This window comes from Muscardinus avellanarius, assembly GCF_963383645.1.
Source record: "Muscardinus avellanarius genome assembly, chromosome: 3".
NCBI classification, from domain to species: Eukaryota; Metazoa; Chordata; class Mammalia; order Rodentia; family Gliridae; genus Muscardinus; species Muscardinus avellanarius.
The window spans coordinates 18,836,618-18,862,817 of NC_137788.1; the positions used below are offsets into that span (position 1 = coordinate 18,836,618).

Sequence of the window (26,200 nt, forward strand, 5' to 3'; positions counted from 1 at the left end):
TCACCTCACTCCTGTCAGCTTTACAGTCCACGCAAACGCCACCGGGAGAGCGGAGGGCGGCAACAGGGGCAGAGAGACCAGGAGCCCTGTGGCAGGGTTTCGGCTCCATTTCAGAGCTCCCTGAATCCCTAGCATCTTTGCCTGCAGAAAGCAAAAGGGGATAAAAAAAGGCCTGGAATGAAACACTGAGTGTAAGTTATGGTGGAAACAAGCACATTGGGCAGGGAACATGGCCTAACGGGCATCAATGCTGGAGGAATGTGGGGAAGGAAGGACAGAGGGAGGGAGGGAAGGGGAGGGAAAGAAGGAAGGAGGACGGATGGACGGACAGATGGAAGGCCTGCCTGTCCCTTTAGAAAAAGTTACTTTCATTTTTTGCGGGTCTGGAGATGGAACCCAGGGGCATTCTACCTCCGAGCTACACCCCCTGCCCTATTTTTATTCTTTATTTTGAAACTGGGTCTCACTGAGTTGCAGAGGGCCTCACTAAGTAGCTGAGGCTGTCTGCGAACCGTGATCCTCCTGTCTCAGCCTCTTGCATGCTGGGATTACAAGCGTGTGTGCGCCACCACGCCCAGCTAGAAAAAGTTACTTCTTAGAAAAGGACTGACTGAAGCTCCTTCCTTACCTCTGTAGTCGGGGTAGTTATGGGGGATTCAAGGATTAAGGTTCCATTTTCTGGCCAGTGCAGAAAGATGGCATAAATTGCGGATTCTTTCGAGGTATACCTGGAAAAAAGAAGCATCACTGCCAAAGACACCCAGGACTTTGTCCTGATATACGATCTTAGACATCCTGCTGTAATTACCTACCACACCCAAACCTGAGCCTCTTGCTGCTAGTCAGAAGCCGGTAAGTACCAATGAAGGACTGCTAGAAGGAAACAGGCTAGAGCTCCTTGCCATCCACTTCTCCCTTCTATTGAATAGTTAAGCTGTTATTTTATGGAGTGGGGATTGAATCCAAGGGCGTTCTACTGCCAAGTTACACGCCCACCCTTTGTGTGTGTGTGTGTGGTGCTGGGGATGGAACCAGGAGCATTCTGCCTCCAAGCTACAACCCCAGTCCTATTTTTTTCTTTTCTTTTTCTTTTTTTTTTTTTTGGTGGTACTGGGGTTCCTGGAAGCCCTTCTACCTCTGGGCTACACTCCCAGACCTATTTTATACTTTTTTATATTTGGAAACAGGGTCTCCTAAGCCAACGCGCGCGGCTGGCTTCGAACCTGCGCGATCCTCCTGTCTCTGCCTCCCAAGCTCGGGGATTACAAGCGTGCGCCACCACGCCCGGCCTTTTTTTTTTTTTTTAATGGTACTGGGGATGGAACCCAGGATCATTCTGCCTCCAAGCTACACCCTTAGCCCTAGTTTTTAAATTTCTTACTTTGAAACAGGGTCTCACTGAGTTGCAGAGGGCCTAAGTAGTAGCTGAGGCTGTTTGCGAATCACGATCCTCTCGTCTTAGCCTCCTAAATGCTGGGATTACAAGCATGCACCACCATGCCCGGCTTTTTTATTCTTTTATTTTGAAGAATAAAACAGGGTCTCACTAAGTTGGAGAGGGCCTCACTAAGTAGCTGAGGCAGGCTGCAAACCTGCCATCCTCCTGTCTCAGCCTCCTAAGTCCTGGGATTACAAGCGTGCACCACCACGCCCTGATCATTTTTTGTTTTTAAACAGGGAGCCTGTTTCAAAAGAGTCTTGCTAAGTTGCTAAGGCTCATCTCAAACTTTTTTTTTTTTTTCTTTTTTGAGGGTTTGGGGATGGAACCCAGGGGCATTTGACCTCCAAGCTACATCCCCTGCCCAATTTTTTATTCTTTATTTTAAAACAGGGTCTCACTAATTTGCTGAGAGCCTCACTAAGTAGCTGAGGCTGTCTGTGAACCGCGATCCTCGGGTCTCAGCCTCCCAAATGCAGGGATTACAAAATGCGCCGCCACGCCCGGCTCATCTCAAACCTTGATTCTCCTGTCTCAGCCTCCCAAGTACTACAGGTGTGCAATACCATGCCTGGCAAGTTTTTTTTTTTTTTAAATTAACACTTACACTAGCAGTGTTACAATGATGCCATTTTATTATTCAATTTTTTTTTTTAAATTCCAAGTCCATGAGAAAATAGAGAATATAGCAAGGTCAGGAAAACACAATGAAGACAAATTTGTCATCTTGAGATTTTTACATTTAGGGAAGAGGATAAAAATCATTAAATAAGCTGGCATGGTGGCCCACGCCTGCCAGCCTAGTACTTGGGAGTCTGAGACAAGAGGATCGTGCATTCAAGGCCAATACTGGCAACTTAGTGAGATTCTCAGCAACCCAATGAGACTGTTTAAAAAAAATAAAATAGGGCTGGGGGGGGGTGGCCAAAAAGAGAGAAAAAGAAAATCACTAGGTAGGAACCCATCCAAATGGAAGGATTAGCGTGTGTCCCTGACGCAGAGATCTAAACTCTAAACCCTTTGGTGTAACACCAGTGATATCCCCCCCCCTCTCTCTCTTTTTAAGGTATTAGGGATGGAAATACCTCCAGGCCACAAGCCCAGCCATATATATAGTTTTTGTTCTTTATTTTGAAACAGGGTCTCACTGAGTTGCGAGAGGCTCACTAAGTAGCTGAGGCTGTCCACGACCCGCGGTCCTCCTGTCTCAGGCTCCCGAGTGCTGAGATTACAAGCGTGCGCCGCCACGCCCGGCTGCTTTCTCTTCTTGAATACTTTTGGCTTATACTTGGCGCTCTGCTGGGTAATTTCCATATATTATCTTACTCCGGCTCCAGAACAACTCTATGAAATTAAGTATCATCACCCCATTTGCAGCTGAAGACGGGGTGCAGGATCAAGTAACTACACCCAGAAGGCCAAGTGTAAACGGAGAGTTTGGCATAACCCTGCGCACCGTGGATGCCACGGGCGCTGATGGCTCTTACTTCGGGAGGTAGTGAGCGTAGCAATCACAGGTTAACTGACCAACGCACTGCAGCTCTTTCCTTTTTCTCTAAACCTGCTGCTTCCCTCCCTGCTCAGATACAGCCCAACTCACTCACAGAGTTTACAGCAGAGACATTTTCAAGCTGGGCGTTGGGCGTGGTGGTGCACACTTGTAATCCCAGCATTCGGGAGGCTGAGAAAGGAGGACGGCAGGTTCAAAGCCAGCCTCAACTACTTAGTGAGGCCCTCTGCAACTTAGCGAGACCCTGTTTCAAAATAAACAGGAGATGTAGTTCAAGGTAGAACACCCCTGGGTTCCATCCCTATTACCGCAAAAAAAAAAAAAAGAACTAATAATAATAATAATAATAATGATGATGATGATGATGATGGTGATGATGATGACACTCTCAGCCTGGCTTGAACACTGTGGACCCAAACACCCCGGTACAGCGCAGGCCACTGTCCTGCTCCTGCACACATCAGAAGAGACTCACCACACAGATGTTTTATTTTCGAATTGCACCCTCCAGGGTTTGGAGGCATAGATGGCCTCCCCGTTGACGTTCAGCCACTTGCCAACAGCGAGAAGCCTTTCCTGGAAGATGGGAACAATCAGGCCATCCTTTGTTGGGCCAACGTTGAGAAGATAGTTGCCTCCCAGACTCACGGTCTGAACCAGCTCCTAGAGAAGGCAGAAACAACGAACGTCGACTAACGCCGTCAACTAACGCCGCGTGGCACGACGATCGGGACACACACACGTGAGCTGGGTATGTTGGCGCATGCCTGTAATCCCAGGACTTGGGAGGCTGAGACAGGTTCAAGGACAGCCTCAGGAAGTAGTGAGACTCTCACCAAGATAGTGAGATTCTGTTTCAAAATAAAATAGGGCGAAGGGTATAGATCAGAGGTAGAATGCCCCTGGGCTCAGTCCCCAGTAACACACACACACACACACACACACACACACTCCTAGAAGACCATCTCTGTGTACAAGTTTCTTCTGTGACTGACTGAGTCATTTCCTTAGGCCAGGTTTCTGGCAGCTCAATGGCCTTGAGGCTTGCAGCAGCCTGTGCTTCTGACCGGCCATGGCTCTCAGAAGGCTGCTAAGATGTGGAGGTGTGTTTTTGTTTTTTTAGGTATCCAGGGGCATTCTACCTTTGAGCTACACCTCCAGCCTATTTCTTTCCTTCCTTCCTTCCTTCCTTCCTTCCTTCCTTCCTTCCTTTCTTTCTTTCTTTCTTTGGTGGTACTGGGGTTCCTGGAAACCCTTCTACCTCCGGGTTACACTCCCAGACCTATGTTTTTATACTTTTTTATTTGGAAACAGGGTCTCTTAAGCCAGTGCGGCTGGCTTCGAACCTGCACGATCCTCCTGTCTCCGCCTCCCAAGCGCAAGGATTACAAGCGTGCGCCACCACGCCCGACTTATTCTTTATTTTGAAACAGGGTCTCACTAACTTGCAGAGGGCCACACAGATTGCTGGGGCAGGCGCAATCCCGCAATCCTCCTGCCTCAGCCTCCCACGCCTCCATGCCTGGCTACCGAGATATAGAGTTAAGAATGAACTCAGAGCTGCTCTTACTGAGATGATTTCTGCCACGCTGGATACCTCAGCCAAGGACATGTCGCGGCGGTAGCCCCAGGACCTCTTGTCGATGCTGGTGCACATCTCCCACTTGTGGTCCGGCAGGCTCTGCGGCTGGAACTTGTCTTCACAGTTGTAGAACCCTCCATGGTGGCAGGAGCAGTTCTGACCCCATCGGTCATTTACCACCACCTCATCCTAACGGAGGAAGGACAGCCAGGGAGTCACCACCTAGCCCCGTGACGCGGTGCGAATGGACAGGACAGTCTGCTCAGAAGCACAGAACGGTTAGTATGAAGCAGTGGTGCTCGCAGGATGGAGGTGGTGGTGGTTGACACAACTGAAGCAGTGCTACTGCCACCTAGTGGGCAGAGGTCAAGGATGCTACCAAACATCCTACCCTGAGGACATTCCCCTCCCCCGCCCCCACTGTCCCCAAGTGTCAGTGGTGCTGAGGATAAGATGACTTGTCTAGAGGAACATGACATCACAGCTGGGGGTGCCTGTTTTTATTGAAGCTTTTTTTTGTTTGTTTGTTTGTTGGTTGATTGGTACTGGGGTTCCTGGAAACCTTTCTACCTTCGGGCTACACTCCCAGACATATTTTATATTTTTATTTGGAAACAGGGTCTCTTAAGTCAGCGAGGCTGGCTTCGAACCTGTGCGATCCTCCTGTTTCCACCTCCCAAGCGCGGGGATTACAAGCGTGCGCCACCACGCCCGTTTTTTTTTTTTTTTTTTTTTTTTTTTTTACTTTTTTGCAGCACTACAAATTGTACCTAAGGTACCCTACCTCTGAGCTACACCCCACCCCTATATACGTTGTTTTTTTTTTTTTTTTAACGGTACTGAGGATGGAACCCAGGGGCACTGTACCCGAGTGACACCACAGCACTGTATCTTTAGTCTCTTTTTTAATTTTGAAACAGAGTCTCACTGAGTTGCTAAGTAGCTGAGGCTGTTTGTAAACCAAGATCCTCCAGTCTCAGCCTCCCGAATGCTGGGATTACAAGTGTGAGCCACCACCTCCGGCTCCTATTTTTTTTTCTTTGTTTTGAAACAGCATCTCACTAAATTGCTCGGCTTCACTAAGTAGCTGAGTCTGGATACTCCTGGCTCAGTCTCCCAAGTACTGAGATTAAAGGCGTGCGCCACCATGACTGGCTTGAACATGTTAAATTTAAGAAAAAAATTGTTTTTTTGATACTGGGGATTGAATCCAGGGACATTCTACCTCTGGGCCATACATCTAGCCTTATTTATTTATTTATTTATTTATTTTTGGTACTGGGGATGAAACCAGGGGCATTCTACCTCTGAGCTACACCTCCATTTTTTTTTTTTTTTTTTTGAAACAGGGTCTCACAGAGTTGCGAAGGGCCTCACTAAGTAGCTGAGGCTGTCTGCGAACCACGATCCTCCTGTCTCAGCCTCCCAAATGCTGGGACTACAAGCGTGTGCCACCACGCCTGGCTCCTTTTTTACTTTAAAACAGGGTCTTTGAGCCCAGTGTGGTGGCACACACTTGTAATCTAAGTATTTGGGAGGCTAAGACAGGAAGATTGCAGATTTGAGGACAGCCTCAATAAATACTGAAACTCTCATCAACCTAGCAAGACCCTGTTTCAAAATAAAACTATAAACTGGGCATGATGGCACACGCTTGTAATCCCAGTACTTGGGAGGCTGAGAGAAGAGGATCACCGGTTCTTGGCCAGCCTCAGTTACTTAGTGAGGTTCTCTGCAACTCAGTGAGACCATGTTTTAAAATAAAGAATAAAAAATAGGGCTGGGGGTGTAACAACTAACAAACATAAATAAACAGGGTCTCACTAAGTTGCTAAGGCTGGTCTCAAACTTGCAATCCTCTTGTCTCAGTCTCCCAAGTATTAAGAGTAAAAATGCACAGCACTGTGCCTGGCTTTCTATAGCAAAGATTAAGACTTCTGCTACTTATTTTTTTTTGGTGCTACTGGGAGTGGAATCCAGAGGTTTCTACCTCCAGGCTATATTCCCAGACCTATTTTATATTTTATTTGGAAACATGATCTCACTAAATTGCTGAGAGCCTCACTCAGTAGCTGAGGCTGGCTTCGAACCTGTGCGATCCTCCTGTCTCAGCCTCCCAAGCGCAGGTATTACAAGTGTGCGTCACCACGCCCAGACTTCTGCTACTTTGTAAAAGTACTGCTATACAAACTGTAAATGGGCAGCCATTATACATGGGCTAATAGTTTGATTATGGGGAAGGTGGTGGGTAGGCTTTATACCCCAGAATTTGTATATAAGGGAAATGACTTTGTCCCTTGAGGGTAAAACCATATAATCAAGTGGCAGGTGAGGTGACAGATACCCCTCATTCAATTGTTATTGCTTAATTTTATGTTTTGTATATACATTTCCCATTTATAATATTTATTTGGAGCTGGGCATGGTGGTACACGCTTGTAATCCCAGCATTTGGGAGACTGAGACAGGAGGATTCTGGTTCATGGCCAGCCTCAGCTACTTACGCCTTTTGCAACTCAGTGAGACCCTGCTTCAAAATAAAGAATAAAAAATAGTGCTGGAAGCCAGGCATAGTAACACACGCTTGTAATCCCCATGCTTGGAAGGCTGAGACAGGAGGATCGCACAGGTTCAAAGCCAGCCTCAGCTACTTACTGAGGCTCTCAGCAACTTAGTGAGACCCTGTTTCCAAATAAAGTGTAAAATAAGTCTGGCAGTATAGCCCGGAGGTAGAAAACCTCTGGGTTCCACCCCTAGTACCACAAAAAACAAAAAACAAAAAAAAACAAAAACAAAAAAAGTAGCGCTGGGGGTGTAGCTCAGAGGTAAAATGCCCCTGGGTTCCATCCCCAGTACCACCAAAAAAAAAAAAAAAAAATTGCTAAGAGTTTATTTTCTCACTGGGTGGTACATGACTGTACTCCTAATATTTGGAAGTCTCAGACAGGAGGATTACAGGTCCAAGGCCAGCCTTAGAAAATTAGTAAGACCCTTTAAAAAAAAAAATAAGGCTGGGCGTGGTGTCACAAACTTGTAATCCCAGTACTTGGAATGCAGGCAGGAGGATTACAGGTTTGTAGAAAGTCTCAGCAATTTGGTAAGGTCCTCCGCAACTTAATGAGAACCTGTTTCAAGATAATAAAATTGGAAGCTGGGCGTGGTGGCGCACGCTTGTAATCCCCGTGCTTAGGAGGCTAAAAATGGGAGGATCGCGCAGGTTCAAAGCCAGCCTCAGCTACTTAGTGAGACTCTCAGTAACTTTGTGAGACCCTGTTTCCAAATAACAATATAAAATAGGTCTGGGAGTGTAGTGTGGAGGTAGAAAACCCCTGGGTCCCACCCCCAGTACCACCAAAAATAAATAAATAAATAAATAAATAAATAAATAAATAAAAATAAATAAATAATAATAAAATTGGGCTGGGGGTGTAGCTCAGTGTCCCTGGGCTCAATCCTCAGTACCCCCCCCCCCACACACACACAAATAAATCAGGCTTGTAGGTTAGAGGCAGAACACCCCTGGGAGAAACCTTCAGTGTCTGTTAGATGTCCTAGTCCCTACTGGCCCATACTGATATTGCTGTTTATTGAGCTTGCTGTTAATACTTCAGGGTTTGGCTTCTGGTATTTTCTTTTCCTTCTTTCCTTCTTTCTTTCTTTTTTTTTTTTTTTTTTGGTGGTACTGAGATTCCTGGAAGCACTTCTACCTTCGGGCTACACTCCCAGACCTTATTTTTTACACTTTTTTATTTGGAAACAGGGTCTCCTAAGCTAGCACGCGTGGCTGGCTTTGAACCTGCGCGATCCTCCTGTCTCCGCCTCCCAAGCGCGGGGATTACAAGTGTGCGCCACCACACCCGGCTGGTATTTTCTTTTATCATAGCAAATAAGTAAGTCTTTTAATTGCCTACCTTGACAGGGCTATCATTGTAGAGCCAAGAAAGAAATTCCGTGGAGTTCCAGTAAGTATCAGGACTTTCCCAATCCCCATCAGACCAGAGCAGGTCGGGCTTGTAGCTGGAAGAGACACAGCCGGGACAGAGATCACTGTCTGAATGCGTTCACAGCGCTGACCTTTTTTTTGCAGCAAATATTTTAAAAATAATTTAATTCCATTTTGGCAAGACCATACAAATTCTGTAGTGCAGAGAATGTGGAAAACTAAGGGAACAACAGCGGCCATCACAAACCACTTTGCTAACACAGCCCCTGCTGAAAACAAACTTTATCCCTCTTAAGAAGGCGCTGCGGGCCGGGTGTGGTGGCGCACGCTTATAATCCCAGGACTTGGGAGGCTGAGACAGGAGGGTTGCAGGTTTGTGGTCAACCTCAGCTACTTAGGCCTTCCGCAACTTAGTGAGATGTTGTTTCAAAATAAAGAATAACATAAGCTGGGTGTGGTGGCGCGCACTCGTAATCCCAGCCTCAGCTACTTACTGAGGTCCTTTGCAACTTGGTGAGACCCTGTTTCAAAATGAAAAATAAAAAATAGGGCTGGGGGGTATAGTTCAGAGGTAGCATGCCCCTGGGTTCCATCCCCAGTACTAAAAAAAAAAAAAAAAAAAAAACAACCCATAATCCCAGTATTTGGGAGGCTGAGGCAGGAGAACTGCAGGTTTGAGACTAGCCTCAGCAATTCAGCAAGACCCTCAACAAGTCAGCAAGACCCTATTTAAAAAAAAATAGGGCTGACTGTGTAGAGCAGAGGTAGAACACCTCTGGGTTCAATCCCCAGTGACACACACAGATACACACAGAGACAGACACACACAGACACACTCACGGGTGGTGTTGCAGATAGAAGATACAAACACCAATCTTCACAGTTATGGGTATTTTTTGACAAAGGCGCCAAAAATATACACTGGAGAAAGTGTTGGAAAAACTGAATATCCGTATGTAGAAGAATTAAAGCAGACCCCTATCTCCCACTCCGCACAAAAGTCAAGAGGGATCAGAGACCTAGAAATTAAACTAAAATCTTGCAATTATTAAAAAAATATATGTTGGAGTCAACATATATAGACACTGGCCAACATATATAGGCACCAATTTAAAAAATGGGGCTATTGCACAGAATAGATACTTTTCAAGCCAGGCGTGGTGGCGCACCCTTGTAATCCCAGCGTTCGGGAGGCTGAGACAGGAGGATCGCGGTTCGCGGACAGCCTCAGCTACTTAGTGAGGCCCTCTGCAACTCAGTGAGACCCTGTTTAAAAATAAAGAGTTAAAAACGGGGCAAGGGATGTAGCTCGGCGGTAGAATTGCCTCTGGGTTCCATCCCCAGTACAGCAAATAAAAAAATATACTTTTCAAAAGAAATGGCCAATAAATATATGAAATAAGTTAAACATTTTTCGTTCAGCAATCAGGGAAATGCAAATCAAAACTGCCCTGAGATCCCATCTAATAAAGTGGCAATCATCAAGAATTATATAAACAATAATGAGCCGGGTGTGGCGGCGCACGCGTGTAATCCCTGCGCTTGGGAGGCGGAGACAGGAGGATCGCGCAGGTTCGAAGCCAGCCTCGCTGGCTTAAGAGACCCTGTTTCCAAATAAAAATTATATAAAATAGGCCTGGGAGTGTAGCCTGGAGGTAGAAGGGTTTCCAGGAACCCCAGTACCACCACCACCAAAAAAAAAAAAGAATATAAACAATACTGAATGCTGATAAGGAGGCAGTGAGATAGTGTAAGAGACTGATACTCTGATACACTGTTGGTGGAACTGTAAATGAGCAGAACCACCAGGGAGATCAGTATGGAGGTTCCTCCAAAGACTAAGAATGGAGCTACCATATGACCCAGCTAGACCACTAAAGAGGAATCTCTACAAAAGAATTAAAGCTAGAATACAATAGTGACATATGCATACCCGTGGTATATTTTTGTTTGTTTTGCAGTACTGGGGACTGGGGCATTCTACCTCCAAATTACACCCCCAGCCCTATTTTTATTCTTTTTTTAATTTTTTGTGGTACTGGGAGTGGAACCCAGAGGCTTTTCTACCTCCAGGTTATACTCCCAGACCTATTTTATACTTTATTTGGAAACAGGGTCTAAGTTGCTGAGAGCCTCACCAAGTAGCTGAGGCTGGCTTTGAGCCTGCGCGATCCTCCTGCCTCAGCCTCCCAGGCGCGGGGGGTTGCAAGCGTGCGCCACCACGCCCGGCCTCGTACCCATTTTTATAGCAGCACAATTCACAAAAGGCAAGTTATGTAACTCATCTAGAGGTCCGTCAGTAGATACATGGATAAAGAAAATGTGGCATATGGTCACGGTGGGATTTTACTCAGTCACATGAGAGAAGAAAATGATGTCATTCACAGGAAAATGAATGGACTAGGATAAGATGCTCAGAGAGACCAGTCAGGCTCAGAAAGGCAGGGCTGGCTGTGTTCTGCAGATGTGGAAGTTAAAATGAAAACAGGAAACAAAAAAGACTTCAGGCTGGGTGCGGCGACAAGCCTGGATCCCAGTACTTGGGAGGATGAGGCGGGGAGGGGCCTTTTAGAGCTCTACACTGAGATTAACATTTTTTGGGGTGGTACTGGGGATGGAACCCAGAGGCATTCTACTTCTGAGCTACACTCCCCAGCCCTACTTTTTATTCTTTATTTTAAAACAGGGTCTCGCTGAGCTGCAGGGGTCGTCACTCAGTAGCTGATGCTGTCTGCGAACCGCGATCCCCCGGCTCAGCCTCCCAAATGCTAGGACTGCGCCGCCACGCCCAGCTAAGATTAACATCTTGAACAGACCCAAGCTGAATACACAGTTTTGGCCGGGTGGAATATGTCCGCAAGTGGACAAATTCCAAAGCACCCGATGTGTTCCATCTTTGATGTCTCCAAACGTTTCACCCCTCCTTCCTCTCAGCTTGTCACACATCTGCCTCGTGACTTTCCTTATCAAGACTCATGACATTTGCTAACTTCTGTGTTTGATTAATTTTTATGACGCCTTGTCTAAGTTTTTTTTTGATGGTGGTACTGGGGTTCCTGGAAGCCCTTCAACCCCCGGGCTACACTCCCAGACCTATTTTATATTTTTATTTGGAAACAGGGTCTCCTAAGCCAGTGCACGCGGCTGGCTTTGAACCTGAGCAATCCTCCTGTCTCTGCCTCCCAAGCGCCTTTGTCTAAAGTTTTTATAAGAGTAAAGTGCTGAGCTGGGCAAGGTAGCACATTCTTGTAATCCCAGCATTTGGGAGGCGAAAACAGGAGGATCACTGTTTGCGGCCAGCCTCAGCTACTACTTAGTGAGGCCCTCTGTAACTCAGTGAGACCCTGTTTCAAAATAAAGAATAAAAAAAAATTATATATATATATATATATATATATATATATATATGGCTGGGGACATAGTTCAGAGGTAGAATGCCCCTGGGTTCCATCCCCAGTACTGCAAAAAAAAAAAAAAAAAAAAAAAAAAAAAAGTAAAGTGCTGGCTACAAATGGCCAAGAGAATTGTCAGCTAACTCCTCCCCAACCCCCAGATAGTAAACATAATTTTCTCCAAATGATCACATCTGATTCCATGCCATTTTAGTGCAAAAAGACTATTTTTATGAAGCTGCCTGGAGCAGCCACCTTCTACGGATTGACCACAAAGCAAGCAGTGTCCGCTAGAGCCCGCCGTCAAGAGACAGGAGGGTTACAGGCTTGTGGCCAACCTGAGCAACTCAGCAAAACCCGCAGCATCGCAGTGAGACCCTGTTTTAAAAGCAAAAAGTAAAATTGGGCTGAGGGTATAGCTCAGAGGTAGAATATCCCTGGGCTTAATCCCCAGTAAAAAAGAGAGAGAGACAGAGAGACGGACTTCAGTTAGATACGCAAATGTGGAGGCAGACCAACAGAGCAGCACAGGGGAATGGGGGGCAGGGAGGAGGGGAAAAACAAGGCTGGAGGAAGAGAACAGTTCAAATAAGGTTCTGTCTATACATGAAGCATAACTACTAGTCTCACTACCATGTGGAGAGCGGGAAGGGGAGGGCTGGGACACGGAGGGAAATGCATGAATATGCGCACAGCACTGGGCACGTCACTTTGAATCTCGCCATGGTGTGTAATTGCAATGTACAAGTATAAAAAAATTAACACCAATTCTGCAGACACACACACATACAAAAGAATGGTGTTCCAGAACTGTAGGATCACGGTTTTAGCTTTTAAGACATATGCCGAGCTTGAGCTACGCCCCAATGCACTGACCAGTACCCCAACTCTCCTACAGGATCCTCCTGAGCCCCCGCACACCTTCAAATATAACCCTGAGCTCTACAGGGGTGTGTGTGTGTGTGTGTGTGTGTGTGTGTGTGTGTGTGTGTGTGTGTAAATGTATTAAACTGAGATCTAGAAAGATTAAGTTTGCTCAAGGCCATACAGCCAGTAAGAAAGAAGGCCATATAGCCAGTAAGAAGAACTGGGATTTCAAATCCAGTAATTTCCAGATCTGGCCACGCCTCTGCAGGATTCATACATATATACATACATGTATGTATGTATATATATACCCATATATACATATACGTTTTTTCATATATATTCATATATATATATTTGTTGGTGGAGCACTGGGGATGAAACCCAGGGACATTCTACCTCTGAACTATACCCCTTAGCCCTATTTTTTATTTTTATTTGGAAACAAGGTCTCACTAGGTTGATGAGAGTCTATTTGCTGAGGTGTGTTTGAACCTGTGATCCTCCTAAGCCTCCCAAGTACTGGGGTTGGAGGTATACACCTGGATTCAAATTTTTTATAATTTTACTGTTTCCTTAGAGAAGTCATCTGAATAGAATCTGAAGAAAGAATTTTTCGTTGTTGTTGTTACTATTCTAAAATGAGGATCCAAGCCGGGCGTGGTGGCGCACGCTTGTAATCCCAGCATTCGGGAGGCTGAGACCTAGAGGATCGCGGTTCGCGGACAGCCTCAGCTACTCAGTGAGGCCCTCTGCAACTCAGTGAGACCCTGTTTCAAAATAAAGAATAAAAAAATAGGGCAGGGGGTGTAGCTCGTGGGTCAAATGCCCCTGGGTTCCATCCCCAGACCCGCCAAAAAATAAAAAGAGGATCCAGCTTGTAAGACCAGTATTTGAGAGGCTGAGACAGGAGAAATGCAGGTTTGCAGGCAGCCTCAGCAACTTAATAAGATCTCAGTTCAAGGCCAGCCTGGACAACTTTGTGAGACTATGTCTCAAAAGAAAATTTAAAAGGCTGGAGACATGGTGGGGCATGGTGGCACACAATTGTAATCCCAGCTTTCGGGAGGCTGAGACAGGAGGACTGCGGTTCCCAGCCAGCCCCAGCTACTCAGTGAGACCCTGTTTCAAAATAAAGAATAAAAAATAGGGCTGGGGTGTAGTTCGGAGGTTGAATGCCCCTGGGTTCCATACCCAGTACCGGAAAAAAAAAAAAATAAAAAAATAAAAAAATAAATAAATAAATAAATAAATAAGGCAGGGGACGCCCCTGAGTGGTGGAGCACCTGCCGAGCATGTATAAAGCCCTGGGCTCAATCTCAGCACCACAGAAAAGAAAAATGATCAGAATAATAACAACACCCTAACACCCTTACTCTGTACCAGGCACTGCTGTAGTGGATGCAATTAAATGCACTCTAAGTCCTACACGGACTGCATTAGCTCAGCCTCTCACTGCTGAAAGCCTCCAAGTGAACACGACGCCCAGTTCATTAGACCTACCACCCCCTCCAAGGTCCTGACGGAAGAAAAACAGAAAACAGGGAGGGACATGATGTTCTGACTTACTACTGTCCTGGGTTCTATATGGTGGTTTCAAAAAAAATTTTTTTTAATGGTACTAGAGATTGAACCTAGGGGCACTCTATGTTTGAGTGACACCCCCATTTTTATTTTTATTTTGAAGCCAGGTGTGGTGGCAGACACTTGTAATCCCAGTACTTGGGAGGCTGAGACTGGAGGATCACAGGTTTAAAGCCAGACTCAGCAACGTAGCAAGGCTCTCAGAAACCTAGTGAGATGCCGTTTCCAAATAAAGAAATAAAATCGGGATGAGGTGTAGCTTGGAGTTAGAATGCCTCTAGATTCTATGCCCAGAATCAATATATATATTTAATATTTATCTATTTTTTGAAACAGGGTCTCACTAGGTTTGATGAGTCTCACTACTTGCTGAGGCTATCCGCGAACCTGTGATCCTCCTGTTTCAGCCTCCCAAGCACTGGGATTACAGGCATGCACCACCATGTTTATCTTCTTGTAGATTTTCTTAGCCGCCACATCTCACCTCCTCCTTTACCAGCACCCTATGGTCACAGTCATAAGCTCGAAACTGTCCCTGCTTCTTACCTGTTAACAAGGTCGTACAGCTCTGGCATGGTCTTTGCTCTGACAAAATTCTGAGTTGTGAAGCCATTTTTCTTATCAAGTTGGTAGAGTGGATGGAACCACTCTAAGAGTGAGTGGTAGAGGCCATAGCGGATGTTCCTTAAATAGAAAAACAAGGTGACTACTGCTGTTAGGCAAAGAACAAGTCATTGTTTTTATTTTGTTTTTAATTTTAATTTTTTTTTTGGTGTGTGGTACTGGGGGTGAAACCCAGGGTCCTTCTACCTCCGGGCTATACTCCCAGGCCTATTTTCTATTTTATTTGGAAACAGGGTGTCACTAAGTTGCTGAGAGCCTCACTAAGTATCTGAGGCTGGCTTCAAACCTGTGCCATCCTCCTGTCTCAGCCTCCCAAGCGCGGGGATTACACCCGTGCACCACCACGCCCAGCAAGTAATTGGTTTTAAGAAAACTCAGAGCCAAGAGTGGTGGAACACATTTGTTATCCCAGCATCTGGGAGGCTGAGACAGGAGGATCACAATTTGTGAACAGCCTCAGCTATTTAGTGAGGCCCTTTGCAACTCAGTGAGACCCTGTTCTAAATAAAGAAAAATAAAAAATAGGACTAGGGGTGTAGTTTGGAGGTAGAATGCTCCTGGGTTTCATCCCTAGTACAGCTCAGAATGTTCCTGAGTTCAATCTCCAATGGGAAAAAAAAAAAGAGCAGTGTTATAAAAATATTATATTCCTCCAGGCATGGTGGCACATGCTTGTAATCCCTGTGCTTGGGAGGCTGAGACAGAAGGATCACACAGGTTCAAAGCCAGCCTCAGTTACTTAGTGAGGCTCTCAGCAACTTAGTGAGACCCTGTTTCCAAATAAAATAGAAAATAGGTCTGGGAGCCAGGCGTGGTGGCGCACGTTTGTAATCCCCGTGCTTGGGGCGTGGAGACAGGAGGATCGTGCTGGTTCGGAGCCAGTCTCGCTGGTTTAAGAGACCCTGTTTCCAAATTAAAAAAAAAACACACACACACATAAAATAGTTCTGGGAGTATAGCCTGGAGGTAGAAGGGCTACCAGGAATCCTAGTACCACCAAAAAAAAAAAAGAAAAGAAAATAGGTCTGGGAATATAGCCCAGAGGTAGAAAGCCCCTGGGTTCCACCTCTAGTACCACCAAAAATGAAAAAAAAACCAAAAACATTATATTCCGAGTAAGGACAGCACTGCAAGGCACAGATAAGAAAGAAGCAGCGTCAGGTATCGCATCAGGTGACTTGGGACTAAAGGGGCTGCAGAAGGCCAAAATTATGGCTTCCAAAGTTCAGATCTAATCAGTACCTAAGATCTAATCAGCAGTTACAGCAAAACACAGTACTGGGAACTGAATACTGAGCGCATGACAGGAGTCAGTAACCTTGTTCTTAAAAGTCCAGGCAGCAGCCTACTTTGTAAGGAACGTGGTTTCCTATCTCATGCTCAATTTATACCTTGAAAGCAGCTGGACAGTGAGCAACGAGTGGGCGTGGCTGCTCAATCAGATTTTGTGACTGACACAGACTGGTAGCCAGCCTATCCCTGAAACGGGACAACGCAGTGACAAATCCCAGCAGAGCTGGAGTTGGGAATGGCACAAGAGCTATTCCTCATCACACGCACCTAAGCCCGCACTGTAGGGCTCAAAGACTGAAACCTGGCTTCAGATTTCCCTTCTGGGGGTGAGAGGCTCAGGGGTAGAGTGCGTACCTGGCATGCATGAGGTGTTGGGTTCAATCCTCAACACCGAAAAATAAATTCCACCTCTGCTACCTCCTGCCTCTTTGATCTTGGGAAGTTACTTCCTATTAAGTGGAAATATTAGGGAGCATTAGTTAGAACCAACTGTGTAGCCCCTTTCCTTACATTTTGCTGCTTTAACTGCCCTTCTCTGTCCCCAGCTTGATCTATCTTCATCCGAACCTTCCCTGAGCGCCTGTAACACTCTGTGCTGATGGCTAAGGGGAACGCAGAGAAGAGGCACCCGGACCGTGTCCTCTCTGGAAAAGCCCCTGCGTTGGAAGGCCTCCCAGAAGGGACCCTTTGCAGGCTACAGATGGAGCATCAGGGTCTACATGGATTATCCTTCACCCAAGCGGACACGGCCGTGAACTTCTCTGATGGCATCTCATGGCCCTGTGAAAAAGGCTAAGCCTCAAACTGCCAAACGCAAACTTAGAGAAACACACAAGAGTAAAGAAGGTCCAGAATTCTGGACGAGAAGAGGTGACAGGGTGGCTGCCCAGAGACACACACCTATTCCGGACAGCTGCTCCCAACTCACCAACCAGATCACGATGAGGGCCCACATCCTTAGCATTCCAGTTCCAAGACACAGGACTTGGCCAGTTGGTGAAGCCTTCGTGATGCTTCGTTGTGAGGACCACATACCTGTGGACACCAAAACCAAAGGAGTAAAGGGATTAGGAAGCGGGCAGCCAGCGTGAACTTGCCCAGAGAGAAGCTGACTGTCGGGAGTGCACAGGGATGGGTGACTATGTTAGTGACGCCCAGGGTCTTCTGCGGTCGCAGTGCTCCCTGGGTATTATTTCAGGAATGGCACTAAATGTGAGCAAGTCACAGTTCTGACCTCCAGCCCCGGGGACCCACAGGAAAGGAAGGAGTGGGTAATGAAAGAGAAGAGCACCTCAGTCTGATTCCTCAACCCTCTGGGTATAAATACTTAACTGCAGCGCCTTCTTCCCAGGCTAAAACTGAGCAAGGCTCATTGTAGTGGAACGCTGCTCGGCAGACATTCCCGGGAACGGGCGCGCGGCATCTCCTTCTGGGGAACAGTATTAGGCATGGGGGTTTGGGGATTTCTTGAAATTGGCCTTGTTACCAAAAAGGTATCTGAGACTTATGTTATTAATGATCGACCTAACAAAAATTCTATAAGGACACAGACAATTACAATCAGAACAAGCCTTAAAGGCAACTAATCCTCTCCAGGTGTTTCCCAAGCAGATATTAACAAAAAACAAAACAAAACAACCTAAAACAGCCGGGCTTGGTGGTGCACGCTTGTAATCCCGCGCTTGGGAGGCTGAGACAGGAGGATCGCGCAGGTTCGAAGCCAGCCTTGGCTGGTCTAAGAGACTCTGTTTCCAAATAAGATATAAAATAGGCCTGGGAGTGTAGCCCAGAGGTAGAAGGCCCCTGGGTTCCATCCCCAGTACCAGCAACCAACCAACCAAAAAACAAACAAAACTAAACTAAATCAGAGCCAAGACAAGTTGTTCCCACCGTCATGAGTTCTGGGAATTAGAGGTAGGCTATGGTAGGGTGCCTACTGACCCCCAGTAACCCTACCCCCTTGGTCGTAACTGAGTACATGGACAGAATAGATGGGTACCAGGCACAGCCTTAGGACATGGGAAAGTGTAAAACGGTCCTCTCCTCAGTAGTACCTAGTAACTAAAAAACGAAAGCGTAAGCCGGGAGTGGTGGCGCACGCTTGTAATCCCAGCATTCGGGAGGCCGAGACCGGAGGATCGCAGTTCGTGGACAGCCTCAGCTACTTAGCAGGCCCTCTGCAACTCAGTGAGACCCTGTTTCAAAAAAAATAAAAAAAAAATTGGGCAGCGGGGTGTAGCTCGGAGGTCAAATGCCTCTGGGTTCCATCCCTAGACCCGCAAGAACAAAAAACACAAAACACAAAAGCGTACATCAATCAGACAACTCAATACTTATTATAGAATACTGTTATGATATTGCATTAGTAGTTAATAACAGATGTCTGATCTTTTCCTTGGTTGCTTGTAAGAGGAACGTTCCCATAAGGAAAAGAAACTAGCGTCTGCCATCTTGTCTTGATGAATTAGTTCTTTGTATATTTACCGCTGTATTATTTCTGAGAAAAATCATAAGAGTAAAATGTAGTCAAAAAAGAAAGTATAAACCGGGCGTGGTGGCGCACGCTTGTAATCCCCGCGCTTGGGAGGCAGAGACAGGAGGATCGCGCAGTTTTGAAGCCAGCAGTGCTGGCTTAAGAGATCCAGATCCTGTTTCCAAATAAAAAGTATAAAATAGCCGGGCGTGGTGGTGCACGCTTGTAATCCCCGCGCTTGGGAGGCAGAGACAGGAGGATCGCGCAGGTTCAAAGCCAGCTGCGCGCACTAGCTTAGGAGACCCTGTTTCCAAATAAAAATGTAAAAATAGGTCTAGGAGTGTAGCCCAGAGGTAGAAGGGCTTCCAGGAACCCCAATACCACCAAAAAAAAAAAAAAAAAAAAAAAAAAAGAAAGAAAAGAAAAAGAAAAAAAAAAAGAAAAAAGAAAGAAAAGAAAAAAAAAGAAAGTATAAAGTGCTTGACGGATAAAGAGAGCAGCTTCACCCTCCACTAAGTCTGTGTGCTATTTCTCTGCTGAACTCCGCCAACTCCTCACCCCACCACTCGCGGACCCCCGACTCCTGCTAGGGCTGGACCCCGGCACTTAACTTTCTTTAACTCTTTGTCCCAAAGGAGAAAAATCTCTATTGGCAAGAGCAGATGATAGAAATGTAAGCTGTTAGCCAGGTATGGTGGTGCATGCTTGTAATCCTAGTACCTATGAGGCTGAGACAGGAGGGTCGCAGGTTTGCAGCCAGCCCTCGCAAATTAGTGAGACCCTGTTTCAAAATAACCCAGCGTGGTGGCACATGATTGCCATCCCAGTACTAGTACTTGAGAGGCTGAGACAGGAAAGATCACAGTTCACAGGCAATCTCAGCTACTTAGTGAGGCCCTCTGCAACTTAGTGAGACTTTGTTTCAAAATTAAGAATAAAAAATAAGGCTGAGGATGTAGCTGGGAGGTAGAAGATCCCTAGGTTCAATTCCCAGTATTAAAAGAAATAAAGAAATTTAAGCTGTTTACTTTATTTATTTATTTATTTTTTTGCGGTATTGGGGATGGAACCCGGAGGCATTCTATCTCTGAGCTACAAACCCAGCCCTATTTTTTATTCTTAATTTTTTGAAACAAGATGTCACTGAGTTGCAAAGGGCCTCACTAAGTAGCTGAGGCTGGCTTGCAACCTGCAGCAATCCTCCTGTCTCAGTCTCCCAAATGCTGGGATTACAAGCGTGCGCCACCATGCCCGGCCAAGCTGTTTGTTTTAGCAAGCCGATAGGATTGTCTCTCCTGTGCAGAGGTAATAAAGGATCCAAAGGGCTGGGGAAAAAGGCAAGTGCTGAAATAACCAAATGACTCAGTATTTCTTTCTTTCTTTTTTTTTTTGAATAAGACAAATTTTTATTTTTATTTATTTATTTATTTTTATTGGTGCACTGTATTCATACATAATAGTGGGATACATACTTTTGTAGACATACATGCACACATTGCCCAGTCAGCCCCCACCTGATCCCCACCCCATTCTCTCCCTATCCCTCCCTCCCATGCTTGGCTTAGTGATTGACATCTAGTATAGCAATTTATCAAAAATTAAAAATGATAATCTCATAACAGTTTCATTTGTCTGATACCAAGCTTTTGATGACTTAAAGATAACATTTCAATATTTCTTTTTGCTTTCTTTCTTACCAGAGAATCTATTTTTTTCTATTTTTTAGGTGAAACTATCATATATTTATATATTTATTTTTCAGAAAAAAATCTATCCTAATATGGAATATGGACTCTAGGTACCCACAACGATCTTGAAAAAGAACTAAGCTAGAAGATGTATATTTTCTGATTTCAAACCATATAAAGCTACAATAATTGAAACAGTGTAGTACTATTCTAAAGGCAGATATATAAACCACTGGAGTTAAATAAAAGACTAGAGCTAAATTCTTCCCTATATTGTCAAGTTATTTTTGACAAGGTTTCCACGGACATTTGGTGACGGGAATAATAATCTTTTAAGTAAATATTGTTGAAAAATAATAATTACATGGAAAAGAATAAAATTGGACCCTTACCTAATCCCATATACAAATATTAACTCAAAAGACCTAAATATAAATCTTAAGACTATAAACTTTTAGGAGAAAATCTGGGTCATAAAACCTCACAACATTGAAATTGGCAGTGATTTCTTGGATATGATTTCAATGGCACAGGCAACAGAAGAGTATACAAACTCCCTAAAAAATAAAAAACATATTGTATATCCAAAGACAATGTAAACAGAGTTAACAGTTACTAATAGAATGGGATAAAATATTTCCAAATGCTATATCTGAAGGTATATTAATATTCCAACTAGAAATCCTAAAAATTAACAACAATAAAGGCAAACAATACCCTTTACAGATAGGTAAAAGACTAACATAAGTAATGAATCTCCACAGATAACCAATCTTAGTTGTCTGTTGGATGGAAAATCTTGTTTCTCTAGTTGTGATGTGTGTTACCTATTTCTTCTTTATAGTTAATCTCTTTGAGTATTTTTTCTAGTGCTGGTTTTGAAGACATAAATTCCTTCAGTTTCTGTTTGTCATGGAAGCTTCTTATTTCTCCATCTAATTTGATAGAAAGTTTTGCTGGGTAGGAAATTTTTGGCTGGAAGTTGTTTTCTTTCAAAATTGGGAATATGTTACTCCAAGCCCTTCTGGCTCTCATGACTTGGTTTGGGAAGTCTGGAGTGATTCTAATTGGTTTGCCTCTGAATGTCACTTGGCCCTTTGTTTTTGTTGCCTTTAAGATTCTCTGCTTGGCTTCCACATTGGTCATTTTGACAATTATGTGGCGTGGGGATCCTCTTCTCTGATCCTGTCTAAAGGGAGTTCTATACGTTTCCTGGACCTGCGTATCGACCTCTTGCTCTATGTCTGGAAAATTTTCTGCTATTACTTCCTTGAAGAGATTGTTGATCCCTTTGGTTTCACTTTCTTTTCCCTCCTCTATTCCAATTATTCTTAGGTTAGCTCTCTTAAGATGGACCCATATTTCTTCAATATCAGATTCCTGCTGTCGGATATTTTTTCCTAGATTAGAAACTATGCGCTCATTTTTGGAATGATCATCTTCTAAGAGCGAGATTCTCTTCTCCATGTGGTCTAATCGGTTGTTTGTGCTTTGAATTGAGGCCTTTACTTCATTAATTGCATCCTTTATCTCTTTTTGGCTCTCTCTGAGTTCTTTTCGAAGCACCTCTATTATTTCTACAGTTATTTTCCTGATTTGATCTTCTAGAAATCTCTGATTTTCTGTTTTATCGGGTTCTGATGTTGTGGGGTTGTGAGCATTCATTGCTCCAGTATTATTCCTCTTTCCCATGATTTCGGAAGTTTGTGCCTTCTCTGGGTTCTTCCCTTGGGTCACTATGACTTCACTTAAGGTGCTCTGGATCTCGAGTCAGTAGTATCTCAGACCCCACTACTCCTTTACTGGGTTGTATCACAGAGTCTCCGACCCAGAGAGTCGATAGAGGCTGCTTTAGACTGTGGGGGGTGCCAGGTTGCACGTTCTCCTATGGTGTGATATCTCTGCCACCACCCCTCCCCCACTGGGTCAAGTCCCAGTGAGTACAGTACTGGGATTTCTCCGCTGTGGCCCACAATTTGACTCACTGTTCTTGAGTACGCAGATGTAGCTGTACTGAATTCGGTGAATTCAGTGCTGTTGCCGCCGGTGGCAATATGGCACCGCTGCTACGCCCTCGGCTATGGGGCTGGCGTTTTTTTTTTCTTGGTTTTGATTTCCACTCTGAATCCCTGCAGTGTGTGCTGAGCTCAGCCACTGGGAGCTTTAGATGCCCTCTGCGCCGGGAAATCCCGCCTGGCTGTTCCGCAGCGGCTCCCCTCGGCTTGCTGTGGCCGTCCCGTGAATTCGCCGGTGCCGCCAGCAGTATGGCGCTGCTGCTGCGTCCTCGGGCGTGAAGCCGCGTCCTCGGGCGTGAGGATCTCCTCTGTGGCTCTGTTCTCAGTCCGCTTTCTCTCTGGAGCCTGGTGATTTTTTTTGTTTCTCTGGTGATGTTGTTTTCTGGCTTTGAAAGGCGCTGATTTTGTGGTAATGGAGATTTGTTGTTAGCGGGGCTCTTAAGCCCCACTTTTCTCGGTCGCCATCTTCCCGGAAGTCGACTCAGTATAGTATTTCATTTACTTTTTTTTTTTTTTTTTTTTTTGAGCATCTGGGGATGGAACCCAGGGGCATTCAACCTCTGAGCTACATCCCCTGGTCTTTTTTTTTTTTTTTTTTTTTTTTTTTGGTGGTACTGGAGTTCCTGAAAACCCCTCTACCTCTGGGCTACACCCCCAGACCTATTTTATACTTTTTGTTTGGAAATGGGGTTTTATTTGGAAACAGGGTCTCTTAAGCTAGCACGGCTGGCTTCGAACCTGCATGATCCTCCTGTCTCCACCTCCCAAGCGCGGGGATTACAAGCTTGAGTCCCGGCAACCCGGGGGGTGTATCTAAGTAGCTCTATTTTTATTCTTTATTTTGAGACAGGGTCTGAGTTGCAAAGGGCCTCACTATGTAGCTGAGGCTGTCCGTGAACTGTGATCCTCTGGTCTCAATCTCCCGAATGCTAGTATTACAAGGGTGCGTCACCACGCCTGGCTTCATTTACTTTAATGAAAGAAAAATAGATACGGTCTTGTAAAGATTTAATTAGTGGCTGGTGTGGCTCCTGGACTTTAATATTTTAGGTTTGTGACTCACATTCCTCTCTCCATAGCACATTTTCTCTTAAAATCTTTTTTTTTTTTTTTTAATATGTGTGTGATGCTAGGGATAGAACCCAGGGGCATTCTACTTCTGAGCTCCGCTCCCAGCCTTTTTTTTTTTTTTTTTTGCGGGTCTGGGGATGGAACCTAGAGGCATTCGACCTCTGAGCTACACCCCCTGCCCATTTTTTTATTCTTTATTTTCGAAACAGGGTCCCACTGAGTTGCGGAGGGTCTCACTAAGTAGCTGAGGCTGTCTGTGAACCGTGATCCTCCGGTCTTAGCCTCCCAAATGCTGGGATTACAAGCGTGCGCCACCACGCCGGGCCCAGCCTGATTTTTTATTCTTTATTTTGAAACAGGGTCTCATTAAGTTACGGAGGGCCTCACCAGTTGCTGAGGCTGGCCATAAACCTGTGATCCTCCTGTTTCAACCTCCCAAGTCCTGGAATTACAAGCGTTCGCCACCACACCCAGCTCTCATGCATTTTATGTCAAACACTAAATACCAGTTTTCTGCTCCCTTTAGTACAAGTAAACCTAATGGGCAAGAGAACCTGACACCAGGAAGATGACTGAGGAACAAGAAGGCAAGGCTGCTGTAAGCCTGGAGCAGGGGAACCTCCCTGCCTCCACCTCCACCCACTTCCCCCTGGACGGTCAAACTGTCAGGGGAAGCTGAGTGCTCTTCCTGGTGTAACACCAGGGAACACAGGGCCTTCAGGGGTCATTCCTTCAGGATGGCCCAGCCTCCCATAAACGAAGGCTGCCTTCGGGCTTTCGGTTCCTGAACTAGCCATCCCAAGCCCCAGCAGTTCCCAACACAATCCAGCCCTTTCTAGGGCACTGTGTGCACGCCAGGCGCTGAGAGGAGCAGGCGAGGGAGAATCTACCCTGCAACCCAACTGCACCGCCTTCTAGAGAGCTCACTTCCCGCGCTCTCCGCAGCCCACACTCACCTGGCTCCCGCGGCCTGGAAGAGGTCGGCCCACTGGTCCGGGTGGAACAAGCCCGCTGTGAACTGCGGCCCGAAGTCGGCGTAGCTGAAGCCGGGCGGGTAGTTGTCGCGCATGAAGCGCTGGTACTGGGGCAGCCTGTCGCCCTGCCAGTGCCACCAGAACCACTCGCTGCCCCAGGCTGGCACCGAGAACACGCCCCAGTGCACAAACACCCCGAACTTGGCCTGGTCGAACCAACCGGGCAGCGGCCGGGAGTCCAGGCTGCGCCAGTCGGGGGTGTATCGGCGCGGCGCCCGGGACGCTGACCCCGCGGCTCCCAGGAGCAGCAGCAGCAGCAGGAGCCGCAGCGGCGGCCCCCGCGTCCCCCCCATCCGCTCCCGCAACTCGGCTTCCGCAACTGCACCGCACGCCCTTAACACGCGGGCGCGGGCGCTAGACTCCGCCCCCCTCGCAAGCGATTGGCTAGGAAGAAAAGAGGGGCGGGTCAACGCCGGCCGGCATCCCGAGTCGCTTCCTCCCCGGTCGGCCTTTCCTGGAGCGCCCTCTGGCGGCCGAAGGGAGAAAGACGCCAGGAGGCGTTGACCTCCCAATGCCGAGCGTCCAGAGGAAAGCTTTCCCCCAGCACCTACTGTGAGGTTCAGTCGCTGAGGCTGGGACAGCCCCGGGTGTGCGGAGAATTGGGAGCAGTCGGTTTTGCCCAAGTCGCCCAGCAGAAGTAGGCCCAAGTCAGTCTTAAGCCACCAGGCCCAGAAGATCGGCCATCACCCCCTGCTGAGCTGCCAGGGCCAAAGCAAGAACTGGCCCTCTGTGTCTCAGCAAAGAGGGACAGTGTAACTTCAGGGGCCTCTCTGGCCGCACTGAGGGCAGGATCTGGGAAGTTCTCGGGGGACAGGGCAAGCCCTTGCCCAGTGTCCAGCTTTTTCACACCAAAAACAGGGTCCTGGCGGCTGTCGCTTTGATGGATGTTCTCCTAAGGGGTCTTTTTTGGAGGAGCTCTAAGGGCAGCCGCCAGTAGCTGGTATATTTGTTTGTCTTAGGTGGACCTGTCTGTCCATTCATGGTCTTCTTGGTTATTAAAAAAATTTTTTTTGGGTGGTACTGGAGGTGGAACCCAAGGGCTTTTCTACCTCCGGGCTATACTCCCAGACCTATTTTATATTTTATTTGGAAACAGAGTCTCACTAAGTTGCTGAGAGCTTCACTAAGTAGCTAAGGCTGGCTTCGAACCTGTGTGATCCTCCTGTCTCAGCCTCTCGAGTGCGGGAATTACAAGTGTGCGCCACCACGCCCGGCTTGGTTATTAAAAATTTTAAATGCCAATTCTAACAGCACTCCCTGGGGAGTCTTGGGACCCCTTTCCAAGCACTTAAGTGTTTTTTTTTTTTTATATCTGGGGTTGATTGTGAGAGAAAATGATGGTTGAACATAAATGTTCCTTTTTTTGAGTTAGGGTCAAAATGGGTATATTGGATTAAAATATTTGTTAGACAAGAAAGAAACTGGGCTGGATTTTTATCCCTTTCCCGAGATATGAGGCGGAGTTTGTCTAAGTTAACAACATTATGAAATGTGTTTTGGAGACCTGCGATAATGCAGATGACCATGTGGTCTCGAGTGGTTCTGCCCGCTGAAGGCCCATTTCCTTCATATGGCACCTGGTAGTCCCAGCCAAGGTCTTGGCAGGGAACGGCGACAGAACCTCACAGGACACCTGGAGTTGGTCATAAGGATCTCGTCCCCATATGCCTGCGACGATGCCCAAAC

The 26,200-nt window shown here is 46.3% G+C and overlaps 1 protein-coding gene across 1 annotated transcript; it reads right to left on the reverse strand.

Moving 5' to 3' along the window:
• FUCA1 (alpha-L-fucosidase 1) lies at positions 1–24,807 on the reverse strand (the record flags this gene model as incomplete). The annotated part of the gene is made up of 8 exons (XM_080691347.1): positions 1–141; positions 629–728; positions 3,424–3,611; positions 4,519–4,719; positions 8,442–8,547; positions 14,863–15,000; positions 17,134–17,268; positions 24,437–24,807. 8 exons carry the CDS (start codon positions 24,805–24,807, stop codon positions 1–3), a joined length of 1,380 nt encoding a protein of 459 aa, XP_080547473.1.
• Between the last annotated feature and the right edge of the window lie 1,393 nt (positions 24,808–26,200).